Consider the following 22,559-nt stretch of genomic DNA (forward strand, 5'->3'; position numbering starts at 1 on the left):
TGCTGGTGTTTCTAGCTCCAACAGTAATACCTAATGCTGGTGTTTCTAGCTCCAACAGTAATACCTAATGCTGGTGTTTCTAGCTCCAACAGTAATACCTAATGCTGGTGTTTCTAGCTCCAACAGTACAGTAATACCTAATGCTGGTGTTTCTAGCTCCAACAGTACAGTAATACCTAATGCTTGTGTTTCTAGCTCCAACAGTACAGTAATACCTAATGCTGGTGTTTCTAGCTCCAACAGTAATACCTAATGCTGGTGTTTCTAGCTCCAACAGTAATACCTAATGCTGGTGTTTCTAGCTCCAACAGTAATACCTAATGCTGGTGTTTCTAGCTCCAACAGTAATACCTAATGCTGGTGTTTCTAGCTCCAACAGTAATACCTAATGCTGGTGTTTCTAGCTCCAACAGTACAGTAATACCTAATGCTGGTGTTTCTAGCTCCAACAGTAATACCTAATGCTGGTGTTTCTAGCTCCAACAGTACAGTAATACCTAATGCTGGTGTTTCTAGCTCCAACAGTACAGTAATACCTAATGCTGGTGTTTCTAGCTCCAACAGTACAGTAATACCTAATGCTGGTGTTTCTAGCTCCAACAGTACAGTAATACCTAATGCTGGTGTTTCTAGCTCCAACAGTAATACCTAATGCTTGTGTTTCTAGCTCCAACAGTACAGTAATACCTAATGCTGGTGTTTCTAGCTCCAACAGTACAGTAATACCTAATGCTGGTGTTTCTAGCTCCAACAGTAATACCTAATGCTGGTGTTTCTAGCTCCAACAGTAATACCTAATGCTGGTGTTTCTAGCTCCAACAGTAATACCTAATGCTGGTGTTTCTAGCTCCAACAGTAATACCTAATGCTTGTGTTTCTAGCTCCAACAGTACAGTAATACCTAATGCTTGTGTTTCTAGCTCCAACAGTACAGTAATACCTAATGCTTGTGTTTCTAGCTCCAACAGTAATACCTAATGCTTGTGTTTCTAGCTCCAACAGTAATACCTAATGCTTGTGTTTCTAGCTCCAACAGTACAGTAATACCTAATACTTGTGTTTCTAGCTCCAACAGTACAGTAATATCTAATGCTTGTGTTTCTAGCTCCAACAGTAATACCTAATGCTGGTGTTTCTAGCTCCAACAGTACAGTAATATCTAATGCTGGTGTTTCTAGCTCCAACAGTACAGTAATACCTAATGCTTGTGTTTCTAGCTCCAACAGTACAGTAATACCTAATGCTTGTGTTTCTAGCTCCAACAGTACAGTAATACCTAATGCTTGTGTTTCTAGCTCCAACAGTACAGTAATATCTAATGCTGGTGTTTCTAGCTCCAACAGTACAGTAATACCTAATGCTGGTGTTTCTAGCTCCAACAGTAATACCTAATGCTTGTGTTTCTAGCTCCAACAGTACAGTAATACCTAATGCTTGTGTTTCTAGCTCCAACAGTACAGTAATATGTAATGCTGGTGTTTCTAGCTCCAACAGTACAGTAATACCTCATGCTTGTGTTTCTAGCTCCAACAGTACAGTAATATCTAATGCTGGTGTTTCTAGCTCCAACAGTACAGTAATACCTAATGCTGGTGTTTCTAGCTCCAACAGTACAGTAATACATAATGCTGTGTTTCTAGCTCCAACAGTGCAGTAATACCTAATGCTTGTGTTTCTAGCTCCAACAGTACAGTAATACCTAATGCTGGTGTTTCTAGCTCCAACAGTAATACCTAATGCTGGTGTTTCTAGCTCCAACAGTACAGTAATATCTAATGCTGGTGTTTCTAGCTCCAACAGTAATACCTAATGCTGGTGTTTCTAGCTCCAACAGTAATACCTAATGCTGGTGTTTCTAGCTCCAACAGTACAGTAATACCTAATGCTGGTGTTTCTAGCTCCAACAGTAATATCTAATGCTGGTGTTTCTAGCTCCAACAGTACAGTAATACCTAATGCTTGTGTTTCTAGCTCCAACAGTAATACCTAATGCTGGTGTTTCTAGCTCCAACAGTAATACCTAATGCTTGTGTTTCTAGCTCCAACAGTACAGTAATATGTAATGCTGGTGTTTCTAGCTCCAACAGTACAGTAATACCTAATGCTGGTGTTTCTAGCTCCAACAGTAATACCTAATGCTGGTGTTTCTAGCTCCAACAGTACAGTAATATATAATGCTGGTGTTTCTAGCTCCAACAGTACAGAAATATATAATGCTGGTGTTTCTAGCTCCAACAGTACAGTAATAACTAATGCTTGTGTTTATAGCTCCAACAGTACAGTAATACCTAATGCTTGTGTTTATAGCTCCAACAGCAGTACAGTACTATCTAATAGTAATACCTAACGATCCAAAACAATGAACACATATCCCCATAAATCTAAAGAAAAGAAATATAAAAATATTAGAATTAGTCCAAAATATAAAGATATAGGATGACATAATGACATAACAGCTGTAGTTATATAGGATGACATAATGACATAACAGCTGTAGTTATATCGGATGACATAATGACATAACAGCTGTAGTTATATAGGATGACATAATGACATAACAGCTGTAGTTATATAGGATGACATAATGACATTACAGCTGTAGTTATATAGGATGACATAATGACATTACAGCTGTAGTTATATAGGATGACATAATGACATAACAGCTGTAGTTATATAGGATGACATAATGACATAACAGCTGTAGTTATATAGGATGACATAATGACATAACAGCTGTAGTTATATAGGATGACATTACAGCTGTAGTTATATAGGATGACATAATGGCATTACAGCTGTAGTTATATAGGATGACATAATGACATAACAGCTGTAGTTATATAGGATGACATAATGACATAACAGCTGTAGTTATATAGGATGACATAATGACATAACAGCTGTAGTTATATAGGATGACATAATGACATAACAGCTGTAGTTATATAGGATGACATAATGACATTACTGCTGTAGTTATATAGGATGACATAATGACATAACAGCTGTAGTTATATAGGATGACATTACAGCTGTAGTTATATAGGATGACATTACAGCTGTAGTTATATAGGATGACATAATGACATTACTGCTGTAGTTATATAGGATGACATAATGACATAACAGCTGTAGTTATATAGGATGACATAATGACATAACAGCTGTAGTTATATAGGATGACATAATGACATTACAGCTGTAGTTATATAGGATGACGTAATGACATAACAGCTGTAGTTATATAGGATGACATAATGACATAACAGCTGTAGTTATATAGGATGACATAATGACATTACAGCTGTAGTTATATAGGATGACATAATGACATAACAGCTGTAGTTATATAGGATGACATAATGACATAACAGCTGTAGTTATATAGGATGACATAATGACATTACTGCTGTAGTTATATAGGATGACATAATGACATTACTGCTGTAGTTATATAGGATGACATAATGACATAACAGCTGTAGTTATATAGGATGACATAATGACATTACTGCTGTAGTTATATAGGATGACATAATGACATAACAGCTGTAGTTATATAGGATGACATAATGACATTACTGCTGTAGTTATATAGGATGACATAATGACATAACAGCTGTAGTTATATAGGATGACATTATGACATTACAGCTGTGGTTATATAGGATGACATAATGACATTACTGCTGTAGTTATATAGGATGACATAATGACATTACAGCTGTAGTTATATAGGATGACATAATGACATTACAGCTGTAGTTATATAGGATGACATTACAGCTGTAGTTATATAGGATGACATAATGACATTACAGCTGTAGTTATATAGGATGACATAATGACATTACAGCTGTAGTTATATAGGATGACATAATGAAATTACAGCTGTAGCTATATAGGATGACATAATGACATTACAGCTGAAGTTATATAGGATGACATTACAGCTGTAGTTATATAGGATGACATAATGACATTACAGCTGTAGTTATATAGGATGACATTACCGCTGTAGTTATATAGGATGACATAATGACATTACAGCTGTAGTTATAAAGGATGAAATAATTACATTACTGCTGTAGTTATATAGGATGACATAATGACGTTACAGCTGTAGTTATAAAGGATGAAATAATTACATTACTGCTGTAGTTATATAGGATGACATAATGACATTATAGCTGTAGTTATATAGGATGACATCATGACATTACAGCTGTAGTTATATAGGATGACATAATGACATTACAGCTGTAGTTATATAGGATGACATAATGACATTACAGCTGTAGTTATATAGGATGACATTACAGCTGTAGTTATATAGGATGACATAATGACATTACAGCTGTAGTTATATAGGATGACATAATGACATTACAGCTGTAGTTATGTAGGATGACATAATGACATTACAGCTGTAGTTATATAGGATGACATAATGACATTACAGCTGTAGTTATATAGGATGACATTACAGCTGTAGTTATATAGGATGACATTACAGCTGTAGTTATATAGGATGACATAATGGCATTACAGCTGTAGTTATATAGGATGACATAATGACAATACTGCTGTAGATATATAGGATGACATAATGACATTACAGCTGTAGTTATATAGGATGACATAATGACATAACAGCTGTAGTTATATAGGATGACATTATGACATTACAGCTGTAGTTATATAGGATGACATAATGACATTACTGCTGTAGTTATATAGGATGACATTACAGCTGTAGTTATATAGGATGACATAATGACATAACAGCTGTAGTTATATAGGATGACATAATGACATTACAGCTGTAGTTATATAGGATGACATAATGACATTACAGCTGTAGTTATATAGGATGACATAATGACATTATAGCTGTAGTTATATCGGATGACATAATGACATTACAGCTGTAGTTATATAGGATGACGTAATGACATAACAGCTGTAGTTATATATGATGACATAATGCCATTACAGCTGTAGTTATATAGGATGACATAATGACATTACAGCTGTAGTTATATAGGATGACATAATGACATTACAGCTGTAGTTATATAGGATGACATAATGACATTACAGCTGTAGTTATATAGGATGACATTACAGCTGTAGTTATATAGGATGACATTACAGCTGTAGTTATATAGGATGACATTACAGCTGTAGTTATATAGGATGACATAATGACATTACAGCTGTAGTTATATAGGATGACATTACAGCTGTAGTTATATAGGATGACATAATGGCATTACAGCTGTAGTTATATAGGATGACATAATGACATTATAGCTGTAGTTATATAGGATGACATAATGACATTACAGCTGTAGTTATATAGGATGACATAATGACATTACAGCTGTAGTTATATAGGATGACATAATGACATTACAGCTGTAGTTATATAGGATGACATAATGACATTACTGCTGCGGTTATATAGGATGACATAATGAAATTACAGCTGTAGTTTTATAGTTGAGTTTGTGTGGCCTACCACTTCGCGGCTGAGCCGTTGTTGCTCCTAGACGTTTCCACTTCACAATAAAAGCTCTTACAGTTGACCGTGGGGCAGCTCTAGCAGGGAAGAAATTTGACAAACTGACTTGTTGGAAAAGTGGCATCCTATGACGGTGCCACGTTGAAAGTCACTGATCTCTTCAGTAAGGCCCATTCTACTGCCAATGTTTGTCTATGGAGATTGCATGGCTGTGTGCTCGATTTTATACAGCTGTCAGCAACGGGTGTGGCTGAAATAGCCGAATCCACTCCTTTGAAGGGGTGTCGACATAGATTGAACCTTCATTTAACTTGGCAAGTCAGTTAAGACCAAGATAGATGCTTTATAAACACACCTTCTCTAAATAAATACTTTATAAACACACTAACCTTCTCTGTCCCCCAGCCCAGCGCAGCTAGGAAGGCCATGACCAGAGTGCAGAGTCCTCCAGCTCCCGGGAAACCAACCACTCGACTTCCAAACACAGCAAACACAGACAGACCCAGTAACATCGCACTCCTCCTCAATACCACATCCTCCTAGAGTCAGAGAGAGAGGAGACAGAGAGAGGAGGAGGGAAAGGGGGAGAGGAGGGGGAGAGAGAGGGAGAGGAGGGAGAGAGAGGAGACAGAGAGAGGAGGGGAGAGAGAGGGGGAGAGGAGGGAGAGAGAGGGAAAGGAGAGAGAGGAGACAGAGAGAGGAGGAGGGGGAGGGGGAGAGGAGGGAGACAGAGAGAGAGAGAGGAGACAGAGAGAGGAGGGAGACAGAGAGAGAGGAGACAGAGAGAGGAGGAGAGAGAGGGGGAGAGGAGGGAGAGAAAAAGAGAGGAGGGAGAGAAAAAGAGAGAGAGAGAGAGAGAGAGAGAGAGGAGAGGGAGGGGGAGAGAGAAGGAAAGGAGGGAGAGAAAAAGAGAGAGAGAGGGAGAGAGGGAGAGAAAGAGGGAGAGAGAGAGAGAGAGGAGGGAGAGAAAGAGAGAGGAGGGAGAGAAAAAGAGAGAAAAAGAGAGAGAGAGAGAGGGGGAGAGGAGGGAGAGAAAGAGGGAGAGATGGGGGATGGAGAGAGAGAGAGGCAATTTTTGTCAACAACAGTGGGAAGCAAGTACTCCAGCTCTGTAACAGCCTGGGTCAGAACAATGATAATGGCAGAACGAAGGGTTTACATATTGCTCTGCACTTGGAAACAGTATAGTAGAATATGTCATAACAGATATGGAAACAGTACAGAGGAAAATCAAACCACAACTCGGATTGTCAGACCAAATTACAATGTTTCTGAAAGAAATCTGATAAACCTCCACTATGTTTAAAACCAGTAATAAACCTTATCCCTATGTTTAAACCAGTAATAACCCCATCCCTATGTTTAAAACCAGTAATAAACCCCATCCCTATGTTTAAAACCAGTAATAAACCCCATCCCTATGTTTAAAACCAGTAATAAACCCCATCCCTATGTTTAAAACCAGTAATAAACCCCATCCCTATGTTTAAAACCAGTAATAAACCCCATCCCTATGTTTAAAACCAGTAATAAACCCCATCCCTATGTTTAAAACCAGTAATAAACCCCATCCCTATGTTTAAAACCAGTAATAAACCCCATCCCTATGTTTAAAACCAGTAATAAACCCCATCCCTATGTTTAAAACCAGTAATAAACCCCATCCCTATGTTTAAAACCAGTAATAAACCCCATCCCTATGTTTAAAACCAGTAATAAACCCCATCCCTATGTTTAAAACCAGTAATAAACCCCATCCCTATGTTTAAAACCAGTAATAAACCCCATCCCTATGTTTAAAACCAGTAATAAACCCCATCCCTATGTTTAAAACCAGTAATAAAACCCCATCCCTATGTTTAAAACCAGTAATAAACCCCATCCCTATGTTTAAAACCAGTAATAAAACCCCATCCCTATGTTTAAAACCAGTAATAAACCCCATCCCTATGTTTAAAACCAGTAATAAACCCCATCCCTATGTTTAAAACCAGTAATAAACCCCATCCCTATGTTTAAAACCAGTAATAAACCCCCATCCCTATGTTTAAAACCAGTAATAAACCCCATCCCTATGTTTAAAACCAGTAATAAACCCCATCCCTATGATTTAAAACCAGTAATAAACCCCATCCCTATGTTTAAAACCAGTAATAAACCCCATCCCTATGTTTTAAAACCAGTAATAACCCCATCCTATGTTTAAAACCAGTAATAAACCCCATCCCTATGTTTAAAACCAGTAATAAACCCCATCCCTATGTTTAAAACCAGTAATAAACCCCATCCCTATGTTTAAAACCAGTAATAAACCCCATCACTATGTTTAAAACCAGTAATAAACCCCATCCCTATATTTAAAACCAGTAATAAACCCCATCCCTATGTTTAAAACCAGTAATAAACCCCATCCCTATGTTTAAAACCAGTAATAAACTCCCCCCATCCCTATGTTTAAAACCAGTAATAAACCCCCATCCCTATGTTTAAAACCAGTAATAAACCCCATCCCTATGTTTAAAACCAGTAATAAACCCCATCCCAATGTTTAAAACCAGTAATAAACCCCATCCCTATGTTTAAAACCAGTAATAAACCCCATCCCAATGTTTAAAACCAGTAATAAACCCCCATCCCTATGTTTAAAACCAGTAATAAACCCCATCCCAATGTTTAAAACCAGTAATAAACCCCATCCCTATGTTTAAAACCAGTAATAAACCCCCATCCCTATGTTTAAAACCAGTAATAAACCCCATCCCTATGTTTAAAACCAGTAATAAACCCCATCCCTATGTTTAAAACCAGTAATAAACCCCCATCCCTATGTTTAAAACCAGTAATAAACCCCATCCCTATGTTTAAAACCAGTAATAAACCCCATCCCTATGTTTAAAACCAGTAATAAACCCCCATCCCTATGTTTAAAACCAGTAATAAACCCCATCCCTATGTTTAAAACCAGTAATAAACCCCCATCCCTATGTTTAAAACCAGTAATAAACCCCATCCCTATGTTTAAAACCAGTAATAAACCCCATCCCTATGTTTAAAACCAGTAATAAACCCCCATCCCTATGTTTAAAACCAGTAATAAACCCCATCCCTATGTTTAAAACCAGTAATAAACCCCATCCCTATGTTTAAAACCAGTAATAAACCCCATCCCTATGTTTAAAACCAGTAATAAACCCCATCCCTATGTTTAAAACCAGTAATAAACCCCATCCCTATGTTTAAAACCAGTAATAAACCCCATCCCTATGTTTAAAACCAGTAATAAACCCCATCCCTATGTTTAAAACCAGTAATAAACCCCATCCCTATGTTTAAAACCAGTAATAAACCCCATCCCTATGTTTAAAACCAGTAATAAACCCCATCCCTATGTTTAAAACCAGTAATAAACCCCATCCCTATGTTTAAAACCAGTAATAAACCCCATCCCTATGTTTAAAACCAGTAATAAACCCCATCCCTATGTTTAAAACCAGTAATAAACCCCATCCCTATGTTTAAAACCAGTAATAAACCCCCATCCCTATGTTTAAAACCAGTAATAAACCCCATCCCTATGTTTAAAACCAGTAATAAACCCCATCCCTATGTTTAAAACCAGTAATAAACCCCCATCCCTATGTTTAAAACCAGTAATAAACCCCATCCCTATGTTTAAAACCAGTAATAAACCCATATCCCTATGCTTAAAACCAGTAATAAACTCTACCCTCCATCCCAACCAAATATAAATGGACAAGAAACACTGCTAAGCTCATGCCTCACCCTAACCTTAAATTAAAACCAAAAAGCTAATATTTGTTTCCATGAGAAACCTCCCAGATATCTCTAGCTTAAACAGATATATTTTGATTCTGTAATTATCTATGTATCGGGCCCATCTCATGAGGCCCATAGATGATGTGAGGCCTGAGGCTGAGTGGTAAGTCCGTTAGCGTATGGTAGTAGGTGCCAGGTTTGAGTCATCGCTGCTGTTCTTTTGGAGGGGGGGGGGGGGGCTGTTCAAAAGGGCAAGTCAATATTAAGAAGGTGTTCCTAATGTTCATGGCATGAAGGTATGTTATTAAAGCTCCTTTAAAGCGGTATAGCAGGCAAGGCCTATGATATTATTAATTTGATTAATTCATAAATTAATATAATTAATTTGAATGTCAACAAATATCTTGGACCAGAAGACAAAGAAATATAGTTTATTTTACACTGAGAACAACTTCCTAATATTGAGTTGCACCTCAGAACAGCTTCAATTCATCGGGTCATGGACTCTACAAGGTGTTGAAATCGTTCCACAGGGATGCTGGCCCATGTTGACTCCAGGCATGCTGGTCCATGTTGACTCCAGGGATGCTGGCCCATGTTGACTCCAGGCATGCTGGTCCATGTTGACTCCAGGGATGCTGGCCCATGTTGACTCCAGGGATGCTGGCCCATGTTGACTCTAGGGATGCTGGCCCATGTTGACTCCAGGGATGCTGGTCCATGTTGACTCCAGGGATGCTGGCCCATGTTGACACCAGGGTTGCTGGCCCATGTTGACTCCAGGGATGCTGGCCCATGTTGACTCCAGGGAAGCTGGCCCATGTTGACTCCAGGGATGCTGGCCCATGTTGACTCCAGGGATGCTGGCCCCATGTTGACTCCAGGGATGCTGGTCCATGTTGACTCCAATGCTTCCCACAGTTGTGTCAAGTTGGCTGGATGTCCTTTGGGTGGTGGACCATTCTTGGTACACACAGGAAACTGTCGAGCGTGAAAAACCCAGCAGCGTTGCAGTTCTTGACACAAACCGGAGCACCTGGCACCTACTACCATACCCCCGTTCAAAGACTCTTCAATCTTTTGTCTTTCCCGTTCACCCTCTGAATGGCACACAAACACAATCCACGTCTCAGTTGTCTCAAAGCTTTAAAATTCCTTCTTTAACCCGTCTCCTCCACCTTCATCTACACTGATTGAAGTGGATTTAACAAGTGAACATCAGTAAGGGATGGAAAGAGCCTGTGTTCTCAGTGTTTTGTATTGTGTTTTTGTATAATCTCCCCAACAGAACAGGAGCTACAACAAAGCCTGCTAGAACATGAAGGAAAAAAAACACAAAGTAATAATCTCTTCAGATAAAGTTTAGATCTTAGGAAAGTAAATACCATTTCACCAAACCTCTACAGAAACAACCTTCTTAACACACCAACCAAACCATCCGTACATTCTTCAGGTCAGACGATAAACTCATCGGTGGCGGTTTGCCGTAAAGTCTCTTAAGGCTGTGGTATTTTTCATTTCTATTCGACCAATCACATCAGGTCTGTTCACATCGAGACCTTTTTTTTTCTCCCCAGAGCTGATCTGATTGGTCCAACAAACAAAAAAAAATCTGAATTGGTCTGCCTGTGTAAACACAGCTTTACAGATAATGTACGCAGATCAGATCATATTTCGCAACTACATTTCCATTTTAGTCATTTTAGCAGACGCTCTTATCCAGAGCGACTTACAGTAGTGAATGCATACATTTCATACAATTCATTTAAAAAAAAACATTTCTGTGCTGGCCCCTAAGATCCTGTAGAAATTGAACCCATCAATCACAAATTGTCTTAAATTATTTGACTCTGACAACTCCAAAAACCTTCTTAAATGGCAGGGAATTTCAAATATACACCTCTGTCACGTCCTGGCCAGTATAAAGGTTAATTAGTATTGTAGTTTGGTCAGGACGTGGCAGAGGGTATTTGTTTTATGTGGTTCGGGGTGGTGTGTTTGTGTAAAGGGTGTTTGATTTAAGTATTCCGGGGTTTTGGTTTATGTTTAGTTAATTCTATGGTTAGTCTAGTGTGTGTGTTTCTATGTTTGGTTAATTGGGGTTGGGACTCTCAATTGAAGGCAGGTGTTGTCTATCTGCCTTTGATTGAGAGTCCCATATATTAGGGTGTGTTTGTGTGTGTGGGGGATTGTTTTGTGCCTTACCAGACAGTTTTTTGTCGATTGTTCGTTCTTTGTTATTTTGGTGTTCATTTTGTATTTATTAAAAGAGGAAGATGAGCAAACCTGCTGCGTTTTGGTCCTCCATTTCCAACGACAAGCGTGACAACCTCCTAGCCAGTTTATTAGGTACACATTCTTGGTACACACAAGAATGTGTACCCCCGTTCACGAAAAATGGATCGCTCCTACAGACAGTGAGTCACGTGGCCGTGGCTTGCTATACATAGCAGGCAGACAGGCATCGAGACATTCAGCTACTGTTCTATGGAACGTTAGAATGGACAAAACGAGGTGACTGAGCCGTGGAATAATCGGTCGGTGCTAGGCGAGCCACATCCATTACCACTGAACATTATCCTGGGCTTTTCACGCACGTACGGTGTCTAGGATTTTTATGGCATGAGTCCATCTACCCATCCTGCCTGGTGTTTTCCACGGCACACATTAGGTCCCTTGATACCAGTTGAGCAACGATTGAACGCCACGGCAGGTCTAAACATTGATGGTGATCAAAGCCAATAGCTAATGTACCACCGTCCAATCTGTAGCAACTGCATTATCCCTTCGTGTCAGCATGGACCAACATCCCTGTGGAACGTTCCCGACACCTTCTAGAATCCACGCGCCAAAGAATTCAAGCTGTTCTGGAGGCAAAGGGGGGGGGTTCAAACCTGTACTACTTTTGTGTACCTAATAAACTGTCCAGTGAGTGTACATCATGGGATAAAAAGCACCATTTTACACCTAGAAGAAAAAAAAGTATTCTAGGTGTGAAGACAAATGCCCCCAAACCTAGACTGTAGGGCAGTACTTGGAATATTCCCCCTTGGTAAATAGCCACCAAATTCTGGACTCACCTAACATACTGTGATCCAGAATATTATTTAACAAAGGCTTTTTGATGGACCTCAACACAGAGAGACCTATTAGTGCCCAAAAGCACCAGTTAAATTCAGCCATTTTGCTATAATTTTTTTATTTAAAAAACAAATAGAAATCTCTAATCAAAATACTTGCACTAATTATTGGAAAAACATATTACATTTAATCACAGACTTCAATGTTACCAAATTCTAAATTGAAATGTCAAATTAGCACAATACCTTGTTCTACCAGCTATAGGTCTACCACTGAGACTGGCTCTACCAGCTATAGGTCTACCACTGAGACTGGCTCTATAGCTATAGGTCTACCACTGAGACTGGCTCTACCAGCTATAGGTCTACCACTGAGACTGGCTCTACCAGCTATAGGTCTACCACGGAGACTGGCTCTACCAGCTATAGGTCTACCACTGAGACTGGCTCTATAGCTATAGGTCTACCACTGAGACTGGCTCTACCAGCTATAGGTCTACCACTGAGACTGGCTCTATAGCTATAGGTCTACCACTGAGACTGGCTCTATAGCTATAGGTCTACCACTGAGACTGGCTCTATAGCTATAGGTCTACCACTGAGACTGGCTCTATCCAGCTATAGGTCTACCACTGAGACTGGCTCTACCAGCTATAGGTCTACCACTGGAGACTGGCTCTATCCAGCTATAGGTCTACCACTGAGACTGGCTCTACCTAGCTATAGGTCTACCACTGAGACTGGCTCTACCAGCTATAGGTCTACCACTGAGACTGGCTCTATAGCTATAGGTCTACCACTGAGACTGGCTCTATAGCTATAGGTCTACCACTGAGACTGGCTCTACCAGCTATAGGTCTACCACTGAGACTGGCTCTATAGCTATAGGTCTACCACTGAGACTGGCTCTATAGCTATAGGTCTACCACTGAGACTGGCTCTATAGCTATAGGTCTACCACTGAGACTGGCTCTACCAGCTATAGGTCTACCACTGAGACTGGCTCTATAGCTATAGGTCTACCACTGAGACTGGCTCTATAGCTATAGGTCTACCACTGAGACTGGCTCTACCAGCTATAGGTCTACCACTGAGACTGGCTCTACCAGCTATAGGTCTACCACTGAGACTGGCTCTACCAGCTATAGGTCTACCACTGAGACTGGCTCTATAGCTATAGGTCTACCACTGAGACTGGCTCTATAGCTATAGGTCTACCACTGAGACTGGCTCTACCAGCTATAGGTCTACCACTGAGACTGGCTCTATAGCTATAGGTCTACCACTGAGACTGGCTCTATAGCTATAGGTCTACCACTGAGACTGGCTCTACCAGCTATAGGTCTACCACTGAGACTGGCTCTACCAGCTATAGGTCTACCACTGAGACTGGCTCTATAGCTATAGGTCTACCACTGAGACTGGCTCTATAGCTATAGGTCTACCACTGAGACTGGCTCTATAGCTATAGGTCTACCACTGAGACTGGCTCTATAGCTATAGGTCTACCACTGAGACTGGCTCTATAGCTATAGGTCTACCACTGAGACTGGCTCTACCAGCTATAGGTCTACCACTGAGACTGGCTCTACCAGCTATAGGTCTACCACTGAGACTGGCTCTATAGCTATAGGTCTACCACTGAGACTGGCTCTACCAGCTATAGGTCTACCACTGAGACTGGCTCTACCAGCTATAGGTCTACCACTGAGAATGGCTCTATAGCTATAGGTCTACCACTGAGACTGGCTCTATAGCTATAGGTCTACCACTGAGACTGGCTCTACCAGCTATAGGTCTACCACTGAGACTTGCTCTACCAGCTATAGGTCTACCACTGAGACTGGCTCTACCAGCTATATGTCTACCACTGAGACTGGCTCTATAGCTATAGGTCTACCACTGAGACTGGCTCTACCAGCTATAGGTCTACCACTGAGACTGGCTCTATAGCTATAGGTCTACCACAGAGACTGGCTCTATAGCTATAGGTCTACCACTGAGACTGGCTCTATAGCTATAGGTCTACCACTGAGACTGGCTCTACCAGCTATAGGTCTACCACTGAGACTGGCTCTATAGCTATAGGTCTACCACTGAGACTAGCTCTACCCGCTATAGGTCTACCACTGAGACTGGCTCTATAGCTATAGGTCTACCACTGAGACTGGCTCTACCAGCTATAGGTCTACCACTGAGACTGGCTCTATAGCTATAGGTCTACCACTGAGACTGGCTCTATAGCTATAGGTCTACCACTGAGACTGGCTCTATAGCTATAGGTCTACCACTGAGACTGGCTCTATAGCTATAGGTCTACCACTGAGACTGGCTCTATAGCTATAGGTCTACCACTGAGACTGGCTCTATAGCTATAGGTCTACCACTGAGACTGGCTCTATAGCTATAGGTCTACCACTGAGACTGGCTCTATAGCTATAGGTCTACCACTGAGACTGGCTCTATAGCTATAGGTCTACCACTGAGACTGGCTCTATAGCTATAGGTCTACCACTGAGACTGGCTCTATAGCTATAGGTCTACCACTGAGACTGGCTCTATAGCTATAGGTCTACCACTGAGACTGGCTCTATAGCTATAGGTCTACCACTGAGACTGGCTCTATAGCTATAGGTCTACCACTGAGACTGGCTCTACCAGCTATAGGTCTACCACTGAGACTGGCTCTATAGCTATAGGTCTACCACTGAGACTGGCTCTATAGCTATAGGTCTACCACTGAGACTGGCTCTACCAGCTATAGGTCTACCACTGAGACTGGCTCTATAGCTATAGGTCTACCACTGAGACTGGCTCTATAGCTATAGGTCTACCACTGAGACTGGCTCTATAGCTATAGGTCTACCACTGAGACTGGCTCTACCAGCTATAGGTCTACCACTGAGACTGGCTCTACCAGCTATAGGTCTACCACTGAGACTGGCTCTATAGCTATAGGTCTACCACTGAGACTGGCTCTATAGCTATAGGTCTACCACTGAGACTGGCTCTACCAGCTATAGGTCTACCACTGAGACTGGCTCTATAGCTATAGGTCTACCACTGAGACTGGCTCTATAGCTATAGGTCTACCACTGAGACTGGCTCTACCAGCTATAGGTCTACCACTGAGACTGGCTCTACCAGCTATAGGTTTACCACTGAGACTGGCTCTATAGCTATAGGTCTACCACTGAGACTGGCTCTATAGCTATAGGTCTACCACTGAGACTGGCTCTATAGCTATAGGTCTACCACTGAGACTGGCTCTATAGCTATAGGTCTACCACTGAGACTGGCTCTATAGCTATAGGTCTACCACTGAGACTGGCTCTACCAGCTATAGGTCTACCACTGAGACTGGCTCTACCAGCTATAGGTCTACCACTGAGACTGGCTCTACCAGCTATAGGTCTACCACTGAGACTGGCTCTATAGCTATAGGTCTACCACTGAGACTGGCTCTATAGCTATAGGTCTACCACTGAGACTGGCTCTACCAGCTATAGGTCTACCACTGAGACTGGCTCTACCAGCTATAGGTCTACCACTGAGACTGGCTCTATAGCTATAGGTCTACCACTGAGACTGGCTCTACCAGCTATAGGTCTACCACTGAGACTGGCTCTACCAGCTATAGGTCTACCACTGAGACTGGCTCTACCAGCTATAGGTCTACCACTGAGACTGGCTCTATAGCTATAGGTCTACCACTGAGACTGGCTCTACCAGCTATAGGTCTACCACTGAGACTGGCTCTATAGCTATAGGTCTACCACTGAGACTGGCTCTATAGCTATAGGTCTACCACTGAGACTGGCTCTATAGCTATAGGTCTACCACTGAGACTGGCTCTACCAGCTATAGGTCTACCACTGAGACTGGCTCTATAGCTATAGGTCTACCACTGAGACTGGCTCTACCAGCTATAGGTCTACCACTGAGACTGGCTCTATAGCTATAGGTCTACCACTGAGACTGGCTCTACCAGCTATAGGTCTACCACTGAGACTGGCTCTATAGCTATAGGTCTACCACTGAGACTGGCTCTATAGCTATAGGTCTACCACTGAGACTGGCTCTATAGCTATAGGTCTACCACTGAGACTGGCTCTATAGCTATAGGTCTACCACTGAGACTGGCTCTACCAGCTATAGGTCTACCACTGAGACTGGCTCTATAGCTATAGGTCTACCACTGAGACTGGCTCTACCAGCTATAGGTCTACCACTGAGACTGGCTCTATAGCTATAGGTCTACCACTGAGACTGGCTCTATAGCTATAGGTCTACCACTGAGACTGGCTCTATAGCTATAGGTCTACCACTGAGACTGGCTCTACCAGCTATAGGTCTACCACTGAGACTGGCTCTACCAGCTATAGGTCTACCACTGAGACTGGCTCTATAGCTATAGGTCTACCACTGAGACTGGCTCTATAGCTATAGGTCTACCACTGAGACTGGCTCTACCAGCTATAGGTCTACCACTGAGACTGGCTCTATAGCTATAGGTCTACCACTGAGACTGGCTCTATAGCTATAGGTCTACCACTGAGACTGGCTCTATAGCTATAGGTCTACCACTGAGACTGGCTCTACCAGCTATAGGTCTACCACTGAGACTGGCTCTATAGCTATAGGTCTACCACTGAGACTGGCTCTACTAGCTATAGGTCTACCACTGAGACTGGCTCTACCAGCTATAGGTCTACCACTGAGACTGGCTCTATAGCTATAGGTCTACCACTGAGACTGGCTCTATAGCTATAGGTCTACCACTGAGACTGGCTCTACCAGCTATAGGTCTACCACTGAGACTGGCTCTACCAGCTATAGGTCTACCACTGAGACTGGCTCTACCAGCTATAGGTCTACCACTGAGACTGGCTCTATAGCTATAGGTCTACCACTGAGACTGGCTCTACCAGCTATAGGTCTACCACTGAGACTGGCTCTATAGCTATAGGTCTACCACAGAGACTGGCTCTACCAGCTATAGGTCGACCAATGAGACTGGCTCTACCAGCTATAGGTCTACCACTGAGACTGGCTCTATAGCTATAGGTCTACCACTGAGACTGGCTCTATAGCTATAGGTCTACCACTGAGACTGGCTCTATAGCTATAGGTCTACCACTGAGACTGGCTCTATAGCTATAGGTCTACCACTGAGACTGGCTCTATAGCTATAGGTCTACCACTGAGACTGGCTCTATAGCTATAGGTCTACCACTGAGACTAGCTCTACCCGCTATAGGTCTACCACTGAGACTGGCTCTATAGCTATAGGTCTACCACTGAGACTGGCTCTATAGCTATAGGTCTACCACTGAGACTGGCTCTATAGCTATAGGTCTACCACTGAGACTGGCTCTATAGCTATAGGTCTACCACTGAGACTGGCTCTATAGCTATAGGTCTACCACTGAGACTGGCTCTACCAGCTATAGGTCTACCACTGAGACTGGCTCTATAGCTATAGGTCTACCACTGAGACTGGCTCTATAGCTATAGGTCTACCACTGAGACTGGCTCTACCAGCTATAGGTCTACCACTGAGACTGGCTCTATAGCTATAGGTCTACCACTGAGACTGGCTCTATAGCTATAGGTCTACCACTGAGACTGGCTCTACTAGCTATAGGTCTACCACTGAGACTGGCTCTACTAGCTATAGGTCTACCACTGAGACTGGCTCTATAGCTATAGGTCTACCACTGAGACTGGCTCTATAGCTATAGGTCTACCACTGAGACTGGCTCTATAGCTATAGGTCTACCACTGAGACTGGCTCTATAGCTATAGGTCTACCACTGAGACTGGCTCTATAGCTATAGGTCTACCACTGAGACTGGCTCTATAGCTATAGGTCTACCACTGAGACTGGCTCTATAGCTATAGGTCTACCACTGAGACTGGCTCTATAGCTATAGGTCTACCACTGAGACTGGCTCTATAGCTATAGGTCTACCACTGAGACTGGCTCTACCAGCTATAGGTCTACCACTGAGACTGGCTCTATAGCTATAGGTCTACCACTGAGACTGGCTCTATAGCTATAGGTCTACCACTGAGACTGGCTCTACCAGCTATAGGTCTACCACTGAGACTGGCTCTATAGCTATAGGTCTACCACTGAGACTGGCTCTATAGCTATAGGTCTACCACTGAGACTGGCTCTATAGCTATACGTCTACCACTGAGACTGGCTCTATAGCTATAGGTCTACCACTGAGACTGGCTCTATAGCTATAGGTCTACCACTGAGACTGGCACAATAGCTATAGGTCTACCACTGAGACTGGCTCTATAGCTATAGGTCTACCACTGAGACTGGCTCTATAGCTATAGGTCTACCACTGAGACTGGCTCTATAGCTATAGGTCTACCACTGAGACTGGCTCTATAGCTATAGGTCTACCACTGAGACTGGCTCTATAGCTATAGGTCTACCACTGAGACTGGCTCTATAGCTATAGGTCTACCACTGAGACTGGCTCTACCAGCTATAGGTCTACCACTGAGACTGGCTCTATAGCTATAGGTCTACCACTGAGACTGGCTCTATAGCTATAGGTCTACCACTGAGACTGGCTCTACCAGCTATAGGTCTACCACGGAGACTGGCTCTACCAGCTATAGGTCTACCACTGAGACTGGCTCTATAGCTATAGGTCTACCACTGAGACTGGCTCTATAGCTATAGGTCTACCACTGAGACTGGCTCTACCAGCTATAGGTCTACCACTGAGACTGGCTCTACCAGCTATAGGTCTACCACTGAGACTGGCTCTACCAGCTATAGGTCTACCACTGAGACTGGCTCTATAGCTATAGGTCTACCACTGAGACTGGCTCTACCAGCTATAGGTCTACCACTGAGACTGGCTCTATAGCTATAGGTCTACCACTGAGACTGGCTCTACCATCTATAGGTCGACCACTGAGACTGGCTCTACCAGCTATAGGTCTACCACTGAGACTGGCTCTATAGCTATAGGTCTACCACTGAGACTGGCTCTATAGCTATAGGTCTACCACTGAGACTGGCTCTATAGCTATAGGTCTACCACTGAGACTGGCTCTATAGCTATAGGTCTACCACTGAGACTGGCTCTATAGCTATAGGTCTACCACTGAGACTGGCTCTATAGCTATAGGTCTACCACTGAGACTGGCTCTACCAGCTATAGGTCTACCACTGAGACTGGCTCTATAGCTATAGGTCTACCACTGAGACTGGCTCTACCAGCTATAGGTCTACCACTGAGACTGGCTCTACCAGCTATAGGTCTACCACTGAGACTGGCTCTATAGCTATAGGTCTACCACTGAGACTGGCTCTATAGCTATAGGTCTACCACTGAGACTGGCTCTACCAGCTATAGGTCTACCACTGAGACTTGCTCTACCAGCTATAGGTCTACCACTGAGACTGGCTCTACCAGCTATATGTCTACCACTGAGACTGGCTCTATAGCTATAGGTCTACCACTGAGACTGGCTCTACCAGCTATAGGTCTACCACTGAGACTGGCTCTATAGCTATAGGTCTACCACAGAGACTGGCTCTACCAGCTATAGGTCGACCAATGAGACTGGCTCTACCAGCTATAGGTCTACCACTGAGACTGGCTCTATAGCTATAGGTCTACCACTGAGACTGGCTCTATAGCTATAGGTCTACCACTGAGACTGGCTCTATAGCTATAGGTCTACCACTGAGACTGGCTCTATAGCTATAGGTCTACCACTGAGACTGGCTCTATAGCTATAGGTCTACCACTGAGACTGGCTCTATAGCTATAGGTCTACCACTGAGACTGGCTCTACCCGCTATAGGTCTACCACTGAGACTGGCTCTATAGCTATAGGTCTACCACTGAGACTGGCTCTATAGCTATAGGTCTACCACTGAGACTGGCTCTATAGCTATAGGTCTACCACTGAGACTGGCTCTATAGCTATAGGTCTACCACTGAGACTGGCTCTACCAGCTATAGGTCTACCACTGAGACTGGCTCTATAGCTATAGGTCTACCACTGAGACTGGCTCTATAGCTATAGGTCTACCACTGAGACTGGCTCTATAGCTATAGGTCTACCACTGAGACTGGCTCTATAGCTATAGGTCTACCACTGAGACTGGCTCTATAGCTATAGGTCTACCACTGAGACTGGCTCTATAGCTATAGGTCTACCACTGAGACTGGCTCTATAGCTATAGGTCTACCACTGAGACTGGCTCTATAGCTATAGGTCTACCACTGAGACTGGCTCTATAGCTATAGGTCTACCACTGAGACTGGCTCTATAGCTATAGGTCTACCACTGAGACTGGCTCTATAGCTATAGGTCTACCACTGAGACTGGCTCTATAGCTATAGGTCTACCACTGAGACTGGCTCAATAGCTATAGGTCTACCACTGAGACTGGCTCTATAGCTATAGGTCTACCACTGAGACTGGCTCTATAGCTATAGGTCTACCACTGAGACTGGCTCTATAGCTATAGGTCTACCACTGAGACTGGCTCTATAGCTATAGGTCTACCACTGAGACTGGCTCTATAGCTATAGGTCTACCACTGAGACTGGCTCTATAGCTATAGGTCTACCACTGAGACTGGCTCTACCAGCTATAGGTCTACCACTGAGACTGGCTCTATAGCTATAGGTCTACCACTGAGACTGGCTCTATAGCTATAGGTCTACCACTGAGACTGGCTCTACCAGCTATAGGTCTACCACGGAGACTGGCTCTACCAGCTATAGGTCTACCACTGAGACTGGCTCTATAGCTATAGGTCTACCACTGAGACTGGCTCTATAGCTATAGGTCTACCACTGAGACTGGCTCTACCAGCTATAGGTCTACCACTGAGACTGGCTCTACCAGCTATAGGTCTACCACTGAGACTGGCTCTACCAGCTATAGGTCTACCACTGAGACTGGCTCTATAGCTATAGGTCTACCACTGAGACTGGCTCTACCAGCTATAGGTCTACCACTGAGACTGGCTCTATAGCTATAGGTCTACCACTGAGACTGGCTCTACCAGCTATAGGTCGACCACTGAGACTGGCTCTACCAGCTATAGGTCTACCACTGAGACTGGCTCTATAGCTATAGGTCTACCACTGAGACTGGCTCTATAGCTATAGGTCTACCACTGAGACTGGCTCTATAGCTATAGGTCTACCACTGAGACTGGCTCTATAGCTATAGGTCTACCACTGAGACTGGCTCTATAGCTATAGGTCTACCACTGAGACTGGCTCTATAGCTATAGGTCTACCACTGAGACTGGCTCTACCAGCTATAGGTCTACCACTGAGACTGGCTCTATAGCTATAGGTCTACCACTGAGACTGGCTCTACCAGCTATAGGTCTACCACTGAGACTGGCTCTACCAGCTATAGGTCTACCACTGAGACTGGCTCTATAGCTATAGGTCTACCACTGAGACTGGCTCTATAGCTATAGGTCTACCACTGAGACTGGCTCTACCAGCTATAGGTCTACCACTGAGACTTGCTCTACCAGCTATAGGTCTACCACTGAGACTGGCTCTACCAGCTATAGGTCTACCACTGAGACTGGCTCTATAGCTATAGGTCTACCACTGAGACTGGCTCTACCAGCTATAGGTCTACCACTGAGACTGGCTCTATAGCTATAGGTCTACCACTGAGACTGGCTCTACCAGCTATAGGTCGACCAATGAGACTGGCTCTACCAGCTATAGGTCTACCACTGAGACTGGCTCTATAGCTATAGGTCTACCACTGAGACTGGCTCTATAGCTATAGGTCTACCACTGAGACTGGCTCTATAGCTATAGGTCTACCACTGAGACTGGCTCTATAGCTATAGGTCTACCACTGAGACTGGCTCTATAGCTATAGGTCTACCACTGAGACTGGCTCTATAGCTATAGGTCTACCACTGAGACTAGCTCTACCCGCTATAGGTCTACCACTGAGACTGGCTCTATAGCTATAGGTCTACCACTGAGACTGGCTCTATAGCTATAGGTCTACCACTGAGACTGGCTCTATAGCTATAGGTCTACCACTGAGACTGGCTCTATAGCTATAGGTCTACCACTGAGACTGGCTCTATAGCTATAGGTCTACCACTGAGACTGGCTCTATAGCTATAGGTC

The 22,559-nt window shown here is 43.0% G+C and overlaps 1 protein-coding gene across 1 annotated transcript in view; it reads right to left on the bottom strand.

The window, feature by feature from the left end:
- Positions 1–22,559, bottom strand: part of LOC106591046 (sodium/hydrogen exchanger 9B2) — an 80,216-nt gene that overhangs the window by 7,712 nt on the left and 49,945 nt on the right. Inside the window, exon 8 of the mRNA XM_082977296.1 lies at positions 5,920–6,069. Coding sequence (XP_082833422.1) covers positions 5,920–6,069 — 150 coding nt within the window. The remainder of the gene's footprint in view (positions 1–5,919; positions 6,070–22,559) is intronic.

This window comes from Salmo salar, chromosome 07, assembly GCF_965601325.2.
Source record: "Salmo salar chromosome 07, fSalSal1, whole genome shotgun sequence".
Lineage (NCBI taxonomy): Eukaryota > Metazoa > Chordata > Actinopteri > Salmoniformes > Salmonidae > Salmo > Salmo salar.